This window comes from Rhinopithecus roxellana, chromosome 4 (assembly GCF_007565055.1).
Source record: "Rhinopithecus roxellana isolate Shanxi Qingling chromosome 4, ASM756505v1, whole genome shotgun sequence".
Classification (NCBI taxonomy): domain Eukaryota; kingdom Metazoa; phylum Chordata; class Mammalia; order Primates; family Cercopithecidae; genus Rhinopithecus; species Rhinopithecus roxellana.
In genome coordinates, this window is record NC_044552.1 from 85,573,723 (window position 1) to 85,593,637 (window position 19,915).

General features: G+C 45.0%; 1 protein-coding gene across 1 annotated transcript; it reads right to left on the bottom strand.

The window, feature by feature from the left end:
* Positions 1 to 2,190: 2,190 nt before the first annotated feature.
* EEF1A1 (eukaryotic translation elongation factor 1 alpha 1) lies at positions 2,191 to 6,712 on the bottom strand. The gene is made up of 8 exons (XM_010372219.2): positions 5,701 to 6,712; positions 4,582 to 4,755; positions 4,029 to 4,208; positions 3,617 to 3,913; positions 3,383 to 3,533; positions 3,040 to 3,296; positions 2,707 to 2,941; positions 2,191 to 2,610 (listed from the first exon to the last, which is right to left on the bottom strand). Exons 2-8 carry the CDS (start codon positions 4,723 to 4,725, stop codon positions 2,486 to 2,488), a joined length of 1,389 nt encoding a protein of 462 aa, XP_010370521.1. The 5' UTR covers positions 4,726 to 4,755; positions 5,701 to 6,712; the 3' UTR covers positions 2,191 to 2,485.
* Between the last annotated feature and the right edge of the window lie 13,203 nt (positions 6,713 to 19,915).

Sequence of the window (19,915 nt, forward strand, 5' to 3'; positions counted from 1 at the left end):
ACATTCTCCACTAGAAAGAATTGAAACTGGGTTGAGGTTAGTAGGTCTGAACGTAAGAGCACATAGGTTCTTCCTTGAGTCACTGCTGAGGCCCTGGTACATCTGAGATTTGAAAGGTTAACTGTCAGTTTAACTGGGAAAGATACAGTACAGGAAGATCACTTGAGCCCAGGAGTTGACCAGCCTGGGCAACTGGAATAATACAAAAATTAGCCAGGTGTGGTAACACCTGTGGTCTCAGCTATTCAGGGAGGATCACTTGAGCCCAGAAGTCAGGGCTGCAGTTAGCCACGACTTCCATTCTAAGCCAGGTCAAGAGTAAAACCCCGTCTAAACAAAAAAAGCCAAACACTAGCTTGAAATACTGTAGTTCTCACTTTCAAAATCCACTCCAAAAATTTTAATCAATTCCAACATAGTAACTGTCAAGAGAAATGCCACTTCATCTTAAAGCTTAAAAAAAATTCATTTACTGTAACAAGCTAGTTTGTAATGAACACCAGCAGGTGGTGCTCAAGCCACAGTTGTCTAAGACACTGGATTTCACAGAGAAGTTAATCTCAGTATGCAAGTAAACTCTTCCCTGTTTCCAGTGGAACAATTTTTTCAGTTAAGTCTTGCTTCCTTGCATGTCAACAGAATTCTCCACTGGTAAATCTTACAGCTCTGTCAACTCTATCAATAGAGGGCATCTACTGGCCATCTATTAAAGGCCTTAACCTGTCTTTTCTATGGTCACCCAGCAAATCTTAGGCAATTTACTTGTGTAAACATGAAGATAGCAAAAAAACTAAAGGACAAAAATCTAATTTAGACTTGGTACCTCACAGAATTGGTTGATGGGAAGGCATCTTATCTAATTCACTTAGATGACGGAAAAGGCTAACATTTCAAGTTACAAACTTGTCTATGGCCAATTCAAGTACCTTTGAACCTTGAGCAACACAAAGACCTTGTCTCTTGGACTGCTTTAACTCCTGCTTAGCATGTCCTTATAGAACACATGTCCTGGCCAGGCATGGTGGCTCATGCCTGTAATTCCAGCACTTCAGGAGGCTGAGGCGGAGAGATCACTTAAGGTCAGGAGTTTGAGATCCTGACCAACATGGAGAAACTTCATCTCTACTAAAAACACAAAATTACAGGCACATGCCTGTAATCCCAGTTACTTGGGAGGCTGAAGCAGAATTGCTCTAACCTAGGAGGCAGAACTTGCAGTGGTATTTCGCCATTGCATTCCAGCCTGGGCAACAAGAACTCCACCTCAAAAAACACCATCACACAAACAAAAAGCATGTCCTTTAATTTTACCTATCCTGCAAACTTAACCAAAAATTTTCCTTATATAGACAAAAAGATACCTTTAGACACTCTTCTACATATGGGAGATCAGGCATAGTGGCTCATGCCTGTAATCCCAGCAGAAAGATCATGAAGTTTTTCAAATGCACAAATGCTTAAGATTCAGGAGTAAGTGGGCTATCACTGACACCTGTTAAGCTTATGACCACGTTTCATTGCTAGTGACCAAGTAGACAAATTGCTAATCAAAGCATAAAAGGTATTAGACTCTGCAGGAGTAAAGAAACTTAAGATTAGGCTCTGTCCAATTTTATAGCTACTTCAAATTGCCATCTTTTTCTGTTAGCACCTTGTTCCTATTCTGAATAGCACTCAGTAAAACTTGTGAAACCAAACTGGCATAAAGCTTACTCCACTGACTTTAAAATGGACCCTTCCACTCACATAGGGTGTGCACTAGCAACTACTTACTTATGTCAGGGGAAAGAGTCAACTTCCACTGGCCTGTCATTTTAACCTGTTTTAAAATGCACATCCCTGTAATTTGGAAACTACTATTTCATGTTTCCAAAGATTCACTTAACATTGGTTTAACTACATTAAGCTTTCTATGCAACACAAGGACTCTATTACAGCATTTGGCCTTCCTTAGTGACAGGCCATCAGTAACATGCTGCATTTCTCTCCAATGTGGTAATCAAAGCAGCCCTCCCATAGCTTAAGATTCCTTCCTAAATATGTGGGAGGAAAACAACCCTATATCTCCACCTAGAAGTGTTAACTACATTTTCACGAAGTTTCCACAGATTCATAAAACCAGAATTACATGTCTTCACCTAAGTGAGGTGAAACTTAAAAGTTTCAGTGTTGACCAAAGGAACACACAGGTTTCTCATTAAACTTTTTTAATGGGTCTCAAAATTCTGTGACAAATTTTTGGTCAAGTTGTTTCCATTAAAAAGTACTGATTTTAAAAACTAATAACTTAAAACTGCCACACGCAAAAAAGAAAACCAAAGTGGTCCACAAAACATTCTCCTTTCCTTCTGAAGGTTTTACGATGCATTGTTATCATTAACCAGTCTTTTACTACTAAACTTAAATGGCCAATTGAAACAAACAGTTCTGAGACCGTTCTTCCACCACTGATTAAGAGTGGGGTGGCAGGTATTAGGGATAATATTCATTTAGCCTTCTGAGCTTTCTGGGCAGACTTGGTGACCTTGCCAGCTCCAGCAGCCTTCTTGTCCACTGCTTTGATGACACCCACCGCAACTGTCTGCCTCATATCACGAACAGCAAAGCGACCTATTAAAAAAAAAATTTAGTATTACCAAAATACTGTTCACAGTTGTATTTTTCATCTTTAACACAACTTATTTACATTGAAGTAATCATCCTTACCCAAAGGTGGATAGTCTGAGAAGCTCTCAACACACATAGGCTTGCCAGGAACCATATCAACAATGGCAGCATCACCAGACTTCAAGAATTTAGGGCCATCTTCCAGTTTTTTACCAGAACGGCGATCAATCTTTTCCTTCAGCTCAGCAAACTTGCATGCAATGTGAGCCGTGTGGCAATCCAACACAGGGGCATAGCCAGCACTTATTTGGCCTGGATGGTTCAGGATAATCACCTTGGGAAAAAAAGATTTGCGTTCAGTGTAAATCCAAAGTCTCAAATGACTTTAGCCTCTGCAACAAGGTAAGAACACGTTACTTTAAAAATTGTTACCTGAGCAGTGAAGCCAGCTGCTTCCATTGGTGGGTCGTTTTTGCTGTCACCAGCAACGTTGCCACGACGAACATCCTTGACAGACACATTCTTGACATTAAAGCCCACGTTGTCCCCAGGAAGAGCTTCACTCAAAGCTTCATGGTGCATTTCGACAGATTTTACTTCAGTCGTTACGTTGACTGGAGCAAAGGTGACCACCATACCGGGTTTGAGAACACCAGTCTCCACTCGGCCAACAGGAACAGTACCAATACCTAAAAATATTTACAGCATACTAAATACCTATGAAGAAGACAGTACTCTACCAACTCAAATTCAACTTTGTTAACAGCCAACTTACCACCAATTTTGTAGACATCCTGGAGAGGCAGGCGCAAGGGCTTGTCAGTTGGACGAGTTGGTGGTAGGATGCAGTCCAGAGCCTCAAGCAGCGTGGTTCCACTGGCATTGCCATCCTTACGGGTGACCTTCCATCCCTTGAACCAAGGCATCTGAAACACAACCATGCCAATTTGTGTAAACATGAAATCGCCATTCCCAGAGCTTTTTAACAACGATCTTGAAAGCCACTTACGTTAGCACTTGGCTCCAGCATGTTGTCACCATTCCAACCAGAAATTGGCACAAATGCTACTGTGTCGGGGTTGTAGCCAATTTTCTTAATGTAAGTGCTGACTTCCTTAACAATTTCCTCGTATCTCTTCTGGCTGTAGGGTGGCTCAGTGGAATCCATTTTGTTAACACCAACAATTAGTTGTTTCACACCCAGTGTGTAAGCCAGAAGAGCATGCTCTCGGGTCTGCCCATTCTTGGAGATACCAGCTTCAAATTCACCAACACCAGCAGCAACAATTAGGACAGCACAGTCAGCCTTTAAAGAAAGCAAAGACATATCCCTGTCAACTCTCCAAAGGACAAAACCAATGCACAAGACAGGAATTTCGGGGGAAAAAACCCAAAAACCTAGGATTATTAATCCTACCAACCTGAGATGTCCCTGTAATCATGTTTTTGATGAAGTCTCTGTGTCCTGGGGCATCAATGATAGTCACATAATACTTGCTGGTCTCAAATTTCCACAAGGAGATATCAATGGTGATACCACGTTCCCGCTCAGCTTTCAGTTTATCCAAGACCCAGGCATACTTGAAGGAGCCCTTTCCCATCTGTAAGGATTAAGAATCGTTACTTGGTTACTAAAAACACAAACTCCAGCTTCAATTTCTTTGCCCCTAGCCCTTAACTGGCACATAGTTTCCACTTTATAACTGCAAGTCGTAAGTGGTTTTAGTCACTTACATAGGGTTACAAAAGCAACCAAAAAGCAAACTTCTTAAAGTAGGATCTCAACTATTAACATCCAAATCTAAACTACTAACTAGCAATACGATTACAGAAGTAACCAAAAACAAACTGATTTCATAAGTAGAGTTAGATCTAAACCACTCATTAGCTCTGGGGAAATCACCACCACTTAATGATTCTGCTGGTAAAACTCATTTTAGTTTATTATCTTTCCCTTTCTGATACTAAACATACCTCAGCAGCCTCCTTCTCAAATTTTTCAATGGTTCTTTTGTCGATGCCACCGCATTTGTAGATCAGATGGCCAGTAGTGGTGGACTTGCCCGAATCTACGTGTCCAATGACGACAATGTTGATATGAGTCTTTTCCTTTCCCATTTTGGCTTTTAGGGGTAGTTTTCACGACACCTGAAATGGGAAAAAAAACTTTGAACCACTGTCTGAGGCTTGAGAATAAGCCAAGATCCAAATTCGAAAAGGGCAAATTCCAAGGAGAATTACATCGAGAGCCAAGCTGGCCTAACTCTTCAGTCTCCACCCACTAAGTGTGGGGAAACTCCACCGCACAAAACCCCTCCCCCAAACCTAAGGAAGACGTACTCCAAAAGCTCGGAGAACTAATCGAGGTGCCTGGACGGCGCCCGGTACTCCGTGGGGTCACATGAAGCGGCGGCCGAGGACGGAAAGGCCCTTTTCCTTTGTGTGGGTGACTCACTCGCCCGCTCTCCCGGGCGCCGCGTCCTCCATTTTGAGCTCCCTGCGGCAGGGCCGGGAAGCGGCCATCTTTCCGCTCACGCAACTGGTGCCGACCGGGCCAGGCTTGCCGACCAGGGCGGGGCGACACACCGCGGCGCGAGGCCAGGCAGCAGAGCAGGACGGCCAGCTTGAGACTTCCCCCGTCCCACTCTCGGTGGCCGCGCTCGCAGGCCCCGCCTCGCCGAACATGTGCGCTGGGACGCACGAACCCCGTCGCAGCCCGCGGCCCCCAAAACCCAAATACTAGTGTGCAGATCCTGGTCCGCATTTGTAAGATTATCTCGCCAGAAAGAAAGCGTCGCAGCTGCTCATCAAAAATTTTAAATAGCTAGAGACTTAGTGAAAGCAGCGAGGCAGGCGCCAAGGTGCTACCAGATTCGCACGCGGCAGCCCCAGAGCCCAAGCCAGGCCTCGACTCAAGCACGAGGCGAAGGGACTCCTTAAGTGCAAGGCCTCGACCTCTCCCACCCACTTCCAACCCGAAGCTCGGGATCAAGAATCACGTAAAGCGGCCAGGGGCGTGGAAGTAATGAAAGGCACGCGAGGGCCATAGCCCGTAAAGAGGCCAGGCCCGCGGGAGCCACACACGGTACTTACCTCTGTTCTGGCGGCAAACCCGTTGCGAAAAAGAACGTTCACAGCGACTACTGCACTTATATACGGTTCTCCCCCACCCTCGGGGAAAAGGGCGGAGCCAGTACACGACATCACTTTCCCAGTTTACCCCGCGCCACCTTCTCTAGGCACCGGTTCAATTGCCGACCCCTCCCCCCAACTTCTCGGGGACTGTGGGCGATGTGCGCTCTGCCCACTGACGGGCACCGGAGCCTCACGCATGCTCTTCTCCACCTTGGTGATGACGAGAGCGGGCGGGTGAGGGGGCGGGAACGCAGCGATCTCTGGGTTCTAGGTTAGTGGGAGTTTAACGACGGTCCCTGGGATTCCCCAAGGCAGGGGCGAGTCCTTTTGTATGAATTACTCTCAGCTCCGGCCGAGGCGGGGGTGGGGGAGGGGGAGGGGGGGGGAGGGGGGGAGGAGACGAGGTGGCGGCCTGGAAGGGACGTCCAGAATCTTTCCTCTACCATTGCTGGCTTAGCCCCAAAGGTTGTGGGGAGATTAGGGTGTACCTTCGCTCCCCAATCAGCCTCGCCATCTCGCTAGTCCGCGACAAATCCCTAGAGCGTCTTCTTCTGCCGGTTTCAGCCCAGCCCCGGGTTGGCTCCTCCTCCGCCTCGGCTTCCGCCCCCCTCCCGTGTGGCAAGGAGTACCAGGCCCGGCGACCCCGAGGGGCTTGGGGCGAAGGGTCTGGACTGGGAGGCTCCTTAACGGCTCACGGACCTGCGAGAGGTTAGGCTCGATGGCCGTGAGCTCGACGAATCCGCTCCTGTGCTGGCCTCTTGGCTCCTTCCATTCAAAGCCAGCTGCTTTTATCAAAGTCCGTAACACGTCATCTCCCCCTGGTACTCCAGATGTCCAGGCTTTCAGTTTAGAATAGACTCAGTCCTACAGTTAGCTTTAGATCTAATTCTAGTTTTGTTACGCCAAAAAGTTCCTGCGAGTGTGTGTGTGCCTCATGGTACTTTTTAAATTAAAAGGTGTACAGTCATTTGATTGCAAACATAAGGAACCTAAAAAGCTTTCAAATTCAGATTTTCCACATGATCTCATGTAGAGACTAAGATCTACAGCATTAGCAAGTTTATCCACCCAGTTTCCTAACCCCAACACTTGCTATGAAGTCACAGTTTCTCCTATTTAAATAAGTGCCTATTATATTTAAATAAGTGCTTTATTTTTCTGTCATCCTATAGATTGTAACTGCATTTTAGCATAAATCTAGGGCAAGATTGGATGAGCTTGGCCGTTTTGGATGGCTATTAAGACAGGCCTTGGGAAATGCTCCTCTGAGGAATGAAGAACGTTTATTTTTAATGAGCTAATTACTAGATTATGTTTCTTCTTCCAGCTGTAGAATATTACTGCCCAGCTTCTCCAACAAACTTATTTATTAACAAGTATTTGAGAACCTACTATGTGGCCAACGCTAAGTACTGTGGAGTTCCTTCTGGAGAGGAACCCACAATCAAATTGAAAGAGGAAAACAAGTTGGGAAGCAGTTAAAGGCAAACGCGTATGGTGCTTTCTTGGTTTCTGTATCTTTGTAGTATAAAGTTTTTCTAGTCCATTCGGTTTTCACAGTCCACTTTTTCTTCTTCTTCTTTTTTTTTTTTTTTTTCCGGACGGAGTCCTACTCTGTTGCCCAGGCTGGGGTGCAGTGGCAATATCTCGGCTCACTGCAAGCTCTGCCTCCCAGGTTCAAGCTATTCTCCTGCCTCAGTCTCCCGAGTAGCTGGGGCTACAAGCGCGCCCCACAAATTTTTGTATTTTTAGAAGAGACGGAGTTTCACCATGTTGGCCAGGTTGGTCTCGAACTGCTGACCTCAAGTGATCCACCCGCCTCAGTCTCCCATAGTGCTGGGATTACAGGCGTGAGCCATGGAGCCCAGCCACAGTCAAAAGTTTTTTCTCAAGCCCCTGTGATTGCGAATAATAGTAAACGCTTTATAAATACCGTACAGAGAATGTTTTTTAAAATATCACGCAAGGAATGGCAAAATTACATGCATCCTTGATTTATACCTTAGTAACCTATTGCGCAACACCGACTGGGTGTTCTGAATGTTGCGATAGTGGCCCAGACTTTCATTAGGTGATGGGAGATCTCAATTCTTGAGTTTAAGAACCAACACTGGACCGGGCGAGGTGGCTCATGCCTATAATACCAGCACCTTGCGAGGCCAAGGCGGACGTATAACTTGAGGCCAGGAGTTCGAGACTAGCCTGGCCAACATAGTGAAACCCTGTCTCTACTAAAAATACAAAATTAGCAGGGCGTGGTGGCGCACGCCTGTAATCCCAGCTACTCGGGAGGCTGAGGCAGGCGAATCGCTTGAGCCCGGGAAGCGGAGGTTGCAGTGAGCCAAGATCACGCAATTGCACGCCAGCCTGGGTGACCGAGTGAGACCTTGTCTCAAAACAAAACAAAAAACCAATAACTTTGAGCCCATCGGAGCCATATTATTGTGCGTTAGGGGTAGCCGCTGGCCACGAGCATTTTCTCAGGGCAGAGATCACATTTCTGCTCTCAGTCCGGCCGGGGTGGGCCGGAAGCTGGAGAGGGACTGGAACGCCGGTCCCGGGGAAGCTCCGCGCTCACCCGGCGCGCCCGGCTTCCTAGGGAGGGAGGCTGGGGCGGCAAGGCGGACGCGGGTGGTCCTTGCCCCGCGCCAGCTCGCCAGGCCACATCGCTGGCGTTTCTCCAGCGCTGGGTCACCTGCGGGTCGGCGGGGTCCCGCGGCGAACAGCTGAGCGGTATGGATCCGCCACTCGAGCCTCCCCAGCGTCAGGTCGCCAGGGTCCGCCCTGTCTCTCGCCCCACCTTGAGGTCGCTTTTCTTCCGCCTTCTGACTGCGGAAGGAAAGGCCAGGGAGGAGGCAGAAAACCTCACGTGGCCCGGGGTGAGGGTCGGTTTTTGTTACCGTGAGCTGGCCTCACAAAGACTTCTTAAGTCTCAAGTCTTTTTTTTCCTTCTTATTTTAAATCCCTTTTTCCCCAGACCCTATGTTTTCAACATAATCATAACGGATTCCCCGCACCGTACGGGAGATCCATTATGCTTTTTACTGTCTTAAATGTTAAAGCGGTAACAGTAACGATGTTGAGGCTCGTAAATATGTTTTGGGGTTATAATCTAAGGCGATATTTGTTGAAGGTCTTTCTTTTCTTTTCTTTTCTTTCTTTTCTTTTCTTCCTTTTTTTTTTTTTTTTTTCTGGGGACGGGGTCTTGCTCTGTCGCCCAGGCTGGAGTGCAGTGGTGCGATCTCGGCTCACTGCAACCTCCCCGTCCCGGGTTCACGCCATTCACCTGCCTCAGCCTCCCGAGTAGCTGGGACTACAGGCGCCCGCCACCACGGCCGGGTAATTTTTTGTATTTTTAGTAGAGACGGGGTTTCACTGTGTTAGCCAGGACGGTCTCGCTTACTCATAACCATTTAGAGTGACAAACTTAAAATACATTGTAAGTAAACATCTACTTGACCCCTTTTAGGAAGATAAACAAATATTTCAGTTATTTACATAGTAGTAAGGCAAACAAGAATCCTTCTTTGAGGTACATAATTGTGATTCACCGAGCTTTCAATATAGTCTAATCACTCTGCTATTAGCCTAATTTAAAGCAGCCTTAAGTAGTTACGTTTTGCCATGGCTTGCCACGTGAAAATGATTTTTAAATCTTTTTATCTGCTATATCTACCTCTGAAGAAAAGATGATAGCCAGGTGTGATGGCTCACGCCTGTAATCCCAGCACTTTGGGAGGCTGAAGCAGGCGGATCACCTGAGGTAAGAGTGCGGGACCAGCCTGGCTAACATGGTGAGACTCCCGTCTCTACTAAAAATACAAAAATTAACCAGGCATGGTGGTATGCACCTGTAATCACAGCTACATGGGAGGCTGAGGCAGGAGAATCACTTGAACCCGGGAGGAGGAGGTTGCAGTGAGCAGAAATCGTGCCACTGCACTCCAGCCTGGGTAACAAAGTAAGACTTCATCTCAGAAAAAACTATATATATATGTGTGTGTGTGTGTGTGTATATATGTGTGTGTATATATATATATATTTAAAGGGGTATTTTAGAATATGATTAAGCCAAGGAACTACTTGGACTGAGAATCCAAATAAAATGGCGCTTTAGTGTGACAGGCACTGTTCTAATATTTGCAATATTTATTGTAATCCTACCACCCACATTGTATAGATGGAGCAGCAATGGGCAACAGACAGTTTATGCATAATAAGCAAATATAGACATATACTCTTTTTTAAAGTTTTACCTTTTTTTTGCACAAAATGGTAAAATACAATATGCCACCTTGCTTTTTTCACCTAATACAGCTTGGTGATCTTTTTTCGTGGATACCTTAGGGCCCAGCAGATCAGGATTGGAACCAGGGTAATCTGATCAGAGAGCTAGTCCTAACCCTTACCAGCAGGTCAAGGCAGCCTGGTATAATGAAAATATCAGTGGCATCAGTGTCAGAAAATTAGGGATTTAGTCCTCACTCTTCTGCTTAGACCTGTGACAGCCCAGCAGTTCTGAGTACATCTGTGAAATAGGTCGCCTCTTTGTTCCTACTTAACACCTATGTCACAGTTCTAATATGCAATGACATGAAAAAACATGGGAGCTTTTTATTAGTACAAAAGACAGTGTTTCTATAGGCTTTTTGGAGAATGCCTGTCCTTAATTGGTATGCCTGTGACACCAACTTGAGTCAGTAGAGAAAATAAACTCATTGGTATCTTTGTAATTGTAAGCATTTTTACATAGGTAATACATGTACATGGTAAGAAATTATACAGAGGTTATACAATGAAATATTACTCTCATTTTAGCAGTTTAAAGAAAGTCTGAAGACTACTCCAGGAAAATTGAGGAAACTAAAGCTATTTCTACTACTGCTCTCATAATTGCAAAGCCAGTGCCTACCATGATAAGTGCTGTCTTACTTGGTATGAAGGCAATGATTTTCTTCTCTCACTATTATTTTGAGTAAGTATATTATTTTATTGCTACATTAGAAATGAAAACAAACTGTGAGAAGCTGCAAAAGCATGCAACTTCATGAAGATTAAGAAGCAGGCCGGGCGCAGTGGCTCAAGTCTGTAATCCCAGCACTTTGGGAGGCCGAGACGGGCAGATCACGAGGTCAGGAGATCGAGACCATCCTGGCTAACAAGGTGAAACCCCATCTCTACTAAAAAAATACAAAAAACTAGCCCAGTGAGGGGGCGGGCGCCTGTAGTCTCAGCTACTCGGGAGGCTGAGGCAGGAGAATGGCGTAAACCCGGGAAGGGGAGCTTGCAGTGAGCCAAGATCGCGCCACTGCACTCCAGCCTGGGCAACAGAGCGAGACTCTGTCTCAAAAAAAAAAAAAAAAAAGATTATGAAACAATAGAGACACTCATAGAAGGTTAAAATTGGCTTTTCCTGTAGGAGGTGCAAAGACTATACACACACAGGTCATCAATGGTTAGATTATTGGTAGCATCTGCCATGTGGAATTTATGCACCAATGGGAAGATTTTTGGTGTTTTGCTTTGTTTTGTTTTGAGACGGAGTCTTGTTCTGTCACCCAGGCTGGAGTACAGTGGCATGATCTCGGCTCACTACAACCTCCGCCTCCTGAGTTCAGGTGATTCACCTGCCTCAGACTTCCGAGTAGCTGGGATTACAGGCGTGTGCCACCATGCCTGATTCTTTTTTGTTTGTTTGTTTGTTTGAGACGGAGTCTCACTCTGTCACCCAGGCTGGAGTGCAGTGTCCCAATCTCAGCTCACTGCAACCTCCACCTCTCGGGTTCAAGTGATTCTCCTGCCTCAGGCTCCCGAGTAGCTGTGACTACAGGCACGTGCCACCACACCTGGCTAATTTTTGTATTTTTAGTAGACACAGGGCTTAGCCATGTTGGCCAGGGTGGTCTCGACCTCCTGACCTCAGGTGATCCACCCACCTCAGCCTCCCAAAGATTACAGGTGTGAGCCACCATACCCAGCCCCCATTATATGATGTTTGAACACCCTCTGTCTCCTGCTGGATAGTTTCCTTGGAAGAAAGAGTATTTTTTTCTCCAGTGTTAGTTTTCTTCAATTTTGACCTATCAAACTTCACTTCTGACAAGTATGGGTTTATCACTCATCTTGGTTAAAAGAAAGCCTGAAGGCTTGAAGACTTGTGAAAGGCTGGGCTGAGACCATACTGCTCACTCTGGACCAGATTAGGGTTCCTGAGCAGAGCCCAGCAGTTGTAAGGCCAGTAGCAGGGCCCCCTCACTCAGTATTCATTTGTGAATCCGTATTTTATAAATAATATCAATTTTCAGTATTTCTTTGTCCTCATAGGTGATATAGTTAATAGAGCACTTGACTAAGAGACAAGCTGGAATATATTCGTAGCCCCACATAATTTCTTTATCAGAGTGATCTTGAATAAATCACACTTGAGCTCATTATTTCTTTTTATTATTTTTATTTTTTGAGATGGAGTCTCGCACTGTCACCCAGGCTGGAATGCAGTGGTGCCATCTCTGGTCACTACAACCTCTGCTTCCTGAGTTCAAGTGATTCTTCTGTCTTAACCTCCCAAGCCGCTGAGATTACAGGTGCCTACCACCACACCAGGCTAATTTTTTTTTGTACTTTTAGTAGAGACGAGGTTTCACTATGTTGGCCAGGCTGGTCTTGAACTCCTGACCTCAGGATCTGCCCTCCTCAGCCTCCCACATTGCTGGGATTACAGGCATGAGCCACCGCACCTGGCCTGAGCTCATTATTTCATAGTAAAATAATCTAACATCTATTTCATAGAACTGATCATAAAGATTAAATAAGATAATGGACCAGATGATGCAAACCATTTTTACAAATGTCAGAGCTATTATACTTAGAAAATAATCATTAGTGCTTTTGGTTTTTTTTTATTTTTTTGAAAGTCTTGTTCTGTTGCCCAGGCTGGAGTGCAGTGGCATGATCTTGGCTCACTGCAACCTCTGCCTTCTGGGTTCAAACAATTCTCTTGCCTCAGCCTCCGGAGTAGCTGGGATTATGAGCACACGCCACCACGCCTGGCTAATTTTTGTATTTTTAGTAGAGACGGAGTTTCGCCATGTTGCTCAGGCTGTTCTCAAACTCCTGACCTCAGGAAATCTGCCCGCTTTGGCCTCCCAAAGTGCTGGGATAACTCTTTTAAAAAGCAAGAATGCCAGATTCTTGCTTTTTAAAAGAGTTGACTGGGCGCGGTGGCTCACGCCTGTAATCCCAGCTCTCAGGGAGGCAGAGGTGGGAGGATAGCTTGAGCCTGGAAGTTTGAGACCTACCTGGGCAATATAGTGAGACCCTGTTCTCCACAAAAAAGGAGAAAAAAAAAGACAAAAAAATAAAAAAGGCAAAAATCTGTTTAAAATGTAGAGAAATTTACTCTACAAATACTTCACTTTCATTTAAGTATTAGAACTATAGATTCACCAATCTATACAGGTGTTATACACACATGTGACAATGTGTGTGTTCTGTAAGTGGCAAAGACTTTTGAATTATGACATTCAGTATATGTTGGTGCTGGGCATGGCAGCTTGTGCCACTAATTCCAGCTACTCAGGAGGCTGAGGTGGGAGGATTGCTTAAGGCCAGGAGTTTGAGGCTGCAGTGAAATATGATTATTGCCATCTGGGCAACAGAGTGAGACCCTCATGTCTGAAAAAAAAAGATGATGGTAATTGCTCAGGACTTCTGAAGTCAGTCTTTATTCATCTATCCATCAAACATTTATTGAGCATCTGTTCTGTGCCAGGCACTGAGCTAGGCACTAGGAGACAAAAAACAATCTCTGCTGCATAGTGTATGTGGCAGAGCCCTGGAGACGTAGGGGAAGGAAGACAAATAGTAAACAGGTAGTTCCAGGAGAGCATGAGTCCTGGAACTAAGTATGCCTAGGGTGCTTTTGAGCACTCAGGACAGATCCAGACTCAGGGAGGGGATGAGGACAGCAGCAGGCAAAGCTTCCCAGAGGGCAGAGAGTCTTACCTGGGTTTGGAGGACAGCAGCAGGGAAAGTTTCTCAAAGGACAGAAAGTTTCACCTGGGGTTGGTATGAACTGTGGGCATAAGCCGGTGAAAGTAGGCTATGAAGGTGGGAGGCTACAGAGGTGACTGCTCTAGGAAAGAAAGTGGGAGGAAGAGTTTACTCCTACAAGACAGTAACAGCAAGATAGATCTGTCTGGGGGCATTCACCAAGGCCTTCGAGGAGCCTGTGAAGAACGCTGAGTCTCTGGAAACAGACCAGCCTGGATCCAAGTCTTGTGTCCACCACTTGCTGAACATGTGGCTCTGGGCAAGGTATCTGGTCTGTTTAAGTTTCAGATCCTATGTCTGTAGAAAGGAGATAATAATAACTATTCCGTAAGACTGCTGTGAAAAATTAGATAAGAAAAGTATTTCAAGTGCTGAGCAAGATTTCTTTGTACCAAGTTAGAATAGCAATTTGCAGGAAGTTTTTTGTTTGTTCTTTTTTGTTTGTTTCAATCCATTGTGTTTATTACATATTACTTTAAGAGCAAAGAAGCTCTGAAGTTAGAACATTGTCACTCATATCTCTGTTGGCTCGACCACAACCAGAGGTAGAATGTTTAGCATTTACCTCACTGATTTAACCACTGAAATACCTCAGTGATTTCATCTCACTGGCCTCAGTTTTCATATCTATAAAGTGATGATAATAATAAATAATATTTTCCCCATAGGCTCGTGGTAGGGATTAAATGAGACAATCAATATAAAATACTACTTAAGCCAGTGCTGGACACGTAGTAAGCACTCAGTAAATTTTAATTGTTCTTTGATTTATATGTTATTTAATTTTTTATTATTTGAGATTCCTCATTAACTAGCATCTTATTATAGAATGAACTTTCTTTACAAAGAAAATGCCATAATGACCTTGCCTTAAGCTCTATGTTTAATATTCCTGCATTTCAGGTTTCCTTATTAATTTTCCTATAACCTGCATTTTCAGAATCTTAAAGATGCTGTTCGCTGGGCATGATGGCTCATGCCTTTAATCCCAGAACTTTGGGAGGGTGAGGCAGGCAGATCAGTTGAGTCCAGGAGTTCAAGACCAGCCTGGGTGACATGGCGAAACTCTCTCTTTCCTTTTTTTCTTTTTTTTTGGAGACGAAATCTAGCTCTGTCGCCCAGGCTGGAATGCAGTGGTGTGACCTCGGCTCACTGCACCTCTACCTCCTGGGTTCAAGCAATTCTCCTGCCTCAGCCTCCCAAGCAGCTGGGACTAGAGGCGTGCACCGCCAAGCCCAGTTAATTTTTTTGTATTTTTAGTAGAGACGGGGTTTCACTATGTTGGCCAGGATGGTCTTGATCTCCTGACCTCGTGATCCACTCACCTTAGCCTCCCAAAGTCCTGGGATTACAGACGTGAGCCACCGCACTGGCCTATTCTATTTTTTAAAAAAAGAAAAAAAAGATGCTGTTTTAGTTCACTTGGGCTGCTATTACAAAATACCTTAGACTAGGTAACTTATAAACAACAGAAATTTGTTACAGTTCTGGAGCCTGGGAAGTTCAAGGTCAACGCACTAGCAGATTCTGTGTCTGGTGAGAGCTTGCTCTCTGCCTCAAAGATTGTGCCTTTCAGTTACATTACCACATGGCAGAAAAGTCAAGGGGATACCCTCAGACTCAGGCTTCTTTAATACAGGCATTTATTAAAGGATAGAGCTCTCAAGACTTAATCACTTCCCAAAAGCCCTACCTCTTACTACTATACTACCTATTACATTCCAACTTATGAAATTTGGAGGGACATCAACATTCAGACCATAGCAGATACCATGGCTTTTGTTTTTGTTTTTGAGACAGAGTCTTGCTCTGTCACCCAGGCAGGAGTGCAGTGGTGCAATCTTGGCTCACTGCAATCTCCCTCTTCCAGGTTCAAGCAATTCTCCTGTCTCAGCCTCCCTAGTAGCTGGGACTGCAGGCATGTGCCATCACACCCGGCCCTGGTTTGTTTTTTTGAGACAGAGTTTTATTCTGTCACCAAGGCTGGAGTGCAATGACACAATCATAGCTTATTGCAGCCTTGACCTCCCGAGCTTCAAGCAATCCTCCCACCTCAGCCTCCGAAAGTAGCCCGGACTACAGGCATGTGCCAACACACCTGGCTAATTTTTAAATTTTTTGTATAGACAGGCTCTCCCTCTGTTGCCCAGGCTTATCTCAAACCCCTAGGCTCAAGCTATCCTCTGGCCTCCGCCTCCCAAAGTGCAAGGATTACAGGTGTGAACCATAAAGCCTGGCCAGATGTCATCTCCCTCCCTCCCTCCCTCCCTCCCTCCCTCCCTCCCTCCCTCCTTCCCTCCTTCCCTCCTTCCCTCCTTCCCTCCTTCCCTCCTTCCCTCCTTCCCTCCTTCCCTCCCTTCCTTCCTTCCTTCCTTCCTTCCTTCCTTCCTTCCTTCCTTCCTTCCTTCCTTCCTTCCTTCCTTCCTTCCTTCCAGAGTTTCACTCTTGTTGCTCGGTCTGGAGTGCAATGCCGCAATCTCACCTTACTATAACCTCTGCCTTCTGAGTTCAAGTGATTCTCCTGCCTCAGCCTCCCAAGTAGCTGGGATTACAAGCATGTACCACCATGCCTGGCTAATTTTTGTATTTTCAGTAGATACAGGTTTTTTCCATGTTGGTCAGTCTGGTCTTGAACTCCCAACCTCAGGTGATCCGCCTGCCTCTGTCTCCCAAAGTGCTGAGATTACAGGTGTGAGCCACCGTGCCTGACGATGTCATGTTTTAAATAATTGAGGCAGGAGGATTGCTTGAAGTCAGGAGTTCAAGACCAGCCTGGGCAACATAGTGAGCGCACATCTCTACAAAAAAGTTTTAAAAATTCGCTGGGCATGGTGGCACGCACTGTGATCTCAGCTGCTTAGGAGGTTGAGGCTGTAGGATTGCTTGAGCCCAGGAGTTCAAGGCTGCAGTGAACTATGTACCATTGCACTCCAGCCTAGGCAACACAGTGAGACACTACCTCTAAAAAGATAAAACATGTAAAAATACCAGCCTGGCCAACATGGCAAAACCCCGTCTCTAATAAAGATACAAAAATTAGCTGGGCACGCTGGTGCATGCCTGTAATCTCAGCTACTTGGGAGGCTGAGGCAAGAGAATTGCTTCAACCTGGGAGGCGGAAGTTGAGGTGAGCCAAGATTGCACCACTGCATTCCAGCCTGGATGACAGAGTAAGACCATGTCTCAAAAAAAAAAAAAAGTAAAAATAAATAAATTTTTTTTTTTTTTTTTTTTTTTTTTTTTGAGACGGAGTCCCGCTCTGTTGCCCAGGCTGGAGTGCAGTGGCGCGATCTCGGCTCACTGCAAGCTCCGCCTCCCGGGTTCACGCCATTCTCCTGCCTCAGCCTCCCGAGTAGCTGGTACTACAGGCGCCTGCCATCTCGCCCGGCTAGTTTTTTGTATTTTTTAGTAGAGACGGGGTTTCACCGTGTAGACCAGGATGGTCTCGATCTCCTGACCTCGTGATCCACCCGTCTCGGCCTCCCAAAGTGCTGGGATTACAGGCTTGAGCCACCGCGCCCGGCCCCAAAATAAATAAATTATTATGACCATTATGGAGTTAGAAATATTAAGGAAAACAAGGTTGTTAAAAAAAAAAACACGTAGGATTTTTTTTTTTTTTTTTTTTTAGATGGATTCTCACTGTGTCCCTCAGGCTGGAGTGCAATGGTACAATCTCAGCACACTGCAACCTCTGCCTCCTAGGTTTAAGCGATTCTCCTGCCTCAAGCCTATCAAGTAGCTGGGACTACAGGTGCCCACCACCATGGCTTGGCTAATTTTTTTTTTTGTATTTTTGGTAGAGACAGAGTTTTGCCATTTTGGCCGGGCTGGTCTCGAACTCCTGACCTCAGGTGATCTGCCCACCTCAGCCTCCCAAAGTGCTGGGATTACAGACATGAGCCACTGCGCCCGGCCAAAACCCTAGGATTTTTAAAAGATGAAAAGCAGCATAAACAATCACTTCTAATTTTAAAATCCTGTCATGTCTTTTCAAAGATTAAATCTTCTTTATTCTTTTTAATTTTTTTTCTTTTAAAATATAGTATCTTGGCCAGGCGCGGTGGCTCACGCCTGTAATCCCAGCACTTTGGGAGGCCGAGACGGGCGGATCACAAGGTCAGGAGATCGAGACCATGGTGAAACCCCGTCTCTACTAAAAATACAAAAAATTAGCTGGGCGCGGTGGCGGGCGCCTGTAGTCCCAGCTACTCGGGAGGCTGAGGCAGGAGAATGGCGTGAACCCGGGAGGCGGAGCTTGCAGTGAGCCGAGATCGTGCCACTGCACTCCAGCCTGGGCGACAGAGCGAGACTCCGTCTCAAAAAAAAAAAAAGCAAAAAAAAAAATACAATATAGTATCTCTTGTATTGTTGCTATGTCATCGCCTTTGTTTATCTAGTACCATCTGCTTCTGCTATATCTATTGGCAAGCTGTTCTTGCTGCAAAAGGAACTTCGCAGATTTAGTTGTAAAAAACGCCCAACCATTTCATATGTCACACACTCATCAATGAAAAGGGAAAACCAGGTCTCAATAACTAGAAAACCACTATGGTAAACCCTTAGATCATCTTCTTTTTTTTTTTTTTTTTTATTTTTTCTCAAAATGAAGAAAGAATCTGGAAGAAGCCATCATGTGAATACAAACTATTGACAATTCTCTCCATTAATTTGTAGTTGTTGTTGTTGTTGTTGTTTTGAGTCAAAGGTTTTGCTCTTGTTGCCCAGGCTGGACTGCAATGGCATGATCTTGGCTCACTGCAACCTCTGCCTCCTGGCTTGAAACGATTCTCCTGCCTCAGCCTCCTGGTAGCTGTGATTACAGATGCCTGCCACCACCCCCAGCTAATTTTTTATATTTTTAGTAGAGACAAGGTTTCACCATGTTGGCCAGGCTGGTCTCAAACTCCTGACCTTCAGGTGATTCACCCACCTTGGTCTCCCAAAGTGCTGGGATTACAGGCGTGAGCCACCATACCCGGCCTCTCCATTAATTTGTATATCTGCCACCTGGGGACCCACTGTAAAATAACTAGTACTGTTCTTTTATGGATACTACTGTATTATTTTCACACCTGATTTCATTAATTCCAGTTAACGTATACCAACCTTTGTGCTCAAGATCTAGAATGCTAAACTCTTCACTTTGGAAAACAGTTTAATCTTCATGTAGTGAAAACCACTAATTTTACAGGTGAAAAAGTGTGGGAATGACTGAGCGATTTGCCCAGTGCTCATATGGCTAAAGATCAAGCCTGCCCACCTTATGACTTCCATTTTTTGCTTTTAGTGAGTAAAGCAGTAGGGATTAAAAATGTATGTTCTAGAGCCAGACTAGCTGAGTTCCAAGCCCAACTCTTAATATTTAATAGCTATGTGACCTGAGGCATATTAAACTCTTTAAGTCTTAGCTTCTTTATTTGCAAAATGAGGATATTCCTTATTTATAAAATTATGACAAATAAGTTAATATACATATTTTAAATTATTTACATTGTCTAAGTATTAACTATCATGTTTTGTTCATTATTCTACCTTCAGGACCTAAAACAGTACCTGCACAATGACTGTTTGCTAAATGAATAATTGAATGGATAAAGGGTTAGCTGCCTCCCTATGCCATTGTTGACTAGTTGACTCAAAAAAAATTTTTGTAATATATATTTTTGTGGAAGGATGGTTCTCACTGTCAGACATCAATAGGTTAGTTTGAGTTGCAGAAGGTAAGTGAACCCTGTAGGTAGGATTACTTTTAAGATTTTTGATCTACATTAATATGTTATGGAGAAATAATATGGCTGAACATTTTCCAAATTTAGTGAAGGATAGATTCAACACAATGAATGAAAACCAAGCAAGATAGTAAGACTTCGTTTAGGCACATTGTAGTCATCAGTTGGACTGGTGAAAACTAAAGATTAAGAAAAAAACTTGGTTGGGCTTGGTGGCTCATACCTATAATCCTAGCACCTTCGGAGGCCGAGGCAGGAGGGGATTGCTTGAGCCCAGGAGTTCAAGACCAGCCTCAGCAAAAAAGTGAGACCTTATCCCTACAAAAAATTAACTGGGCATAGTGGTATGCACTTGTCGTCCCAGCTACTTGGGGCCCTGAGGTGGGAGG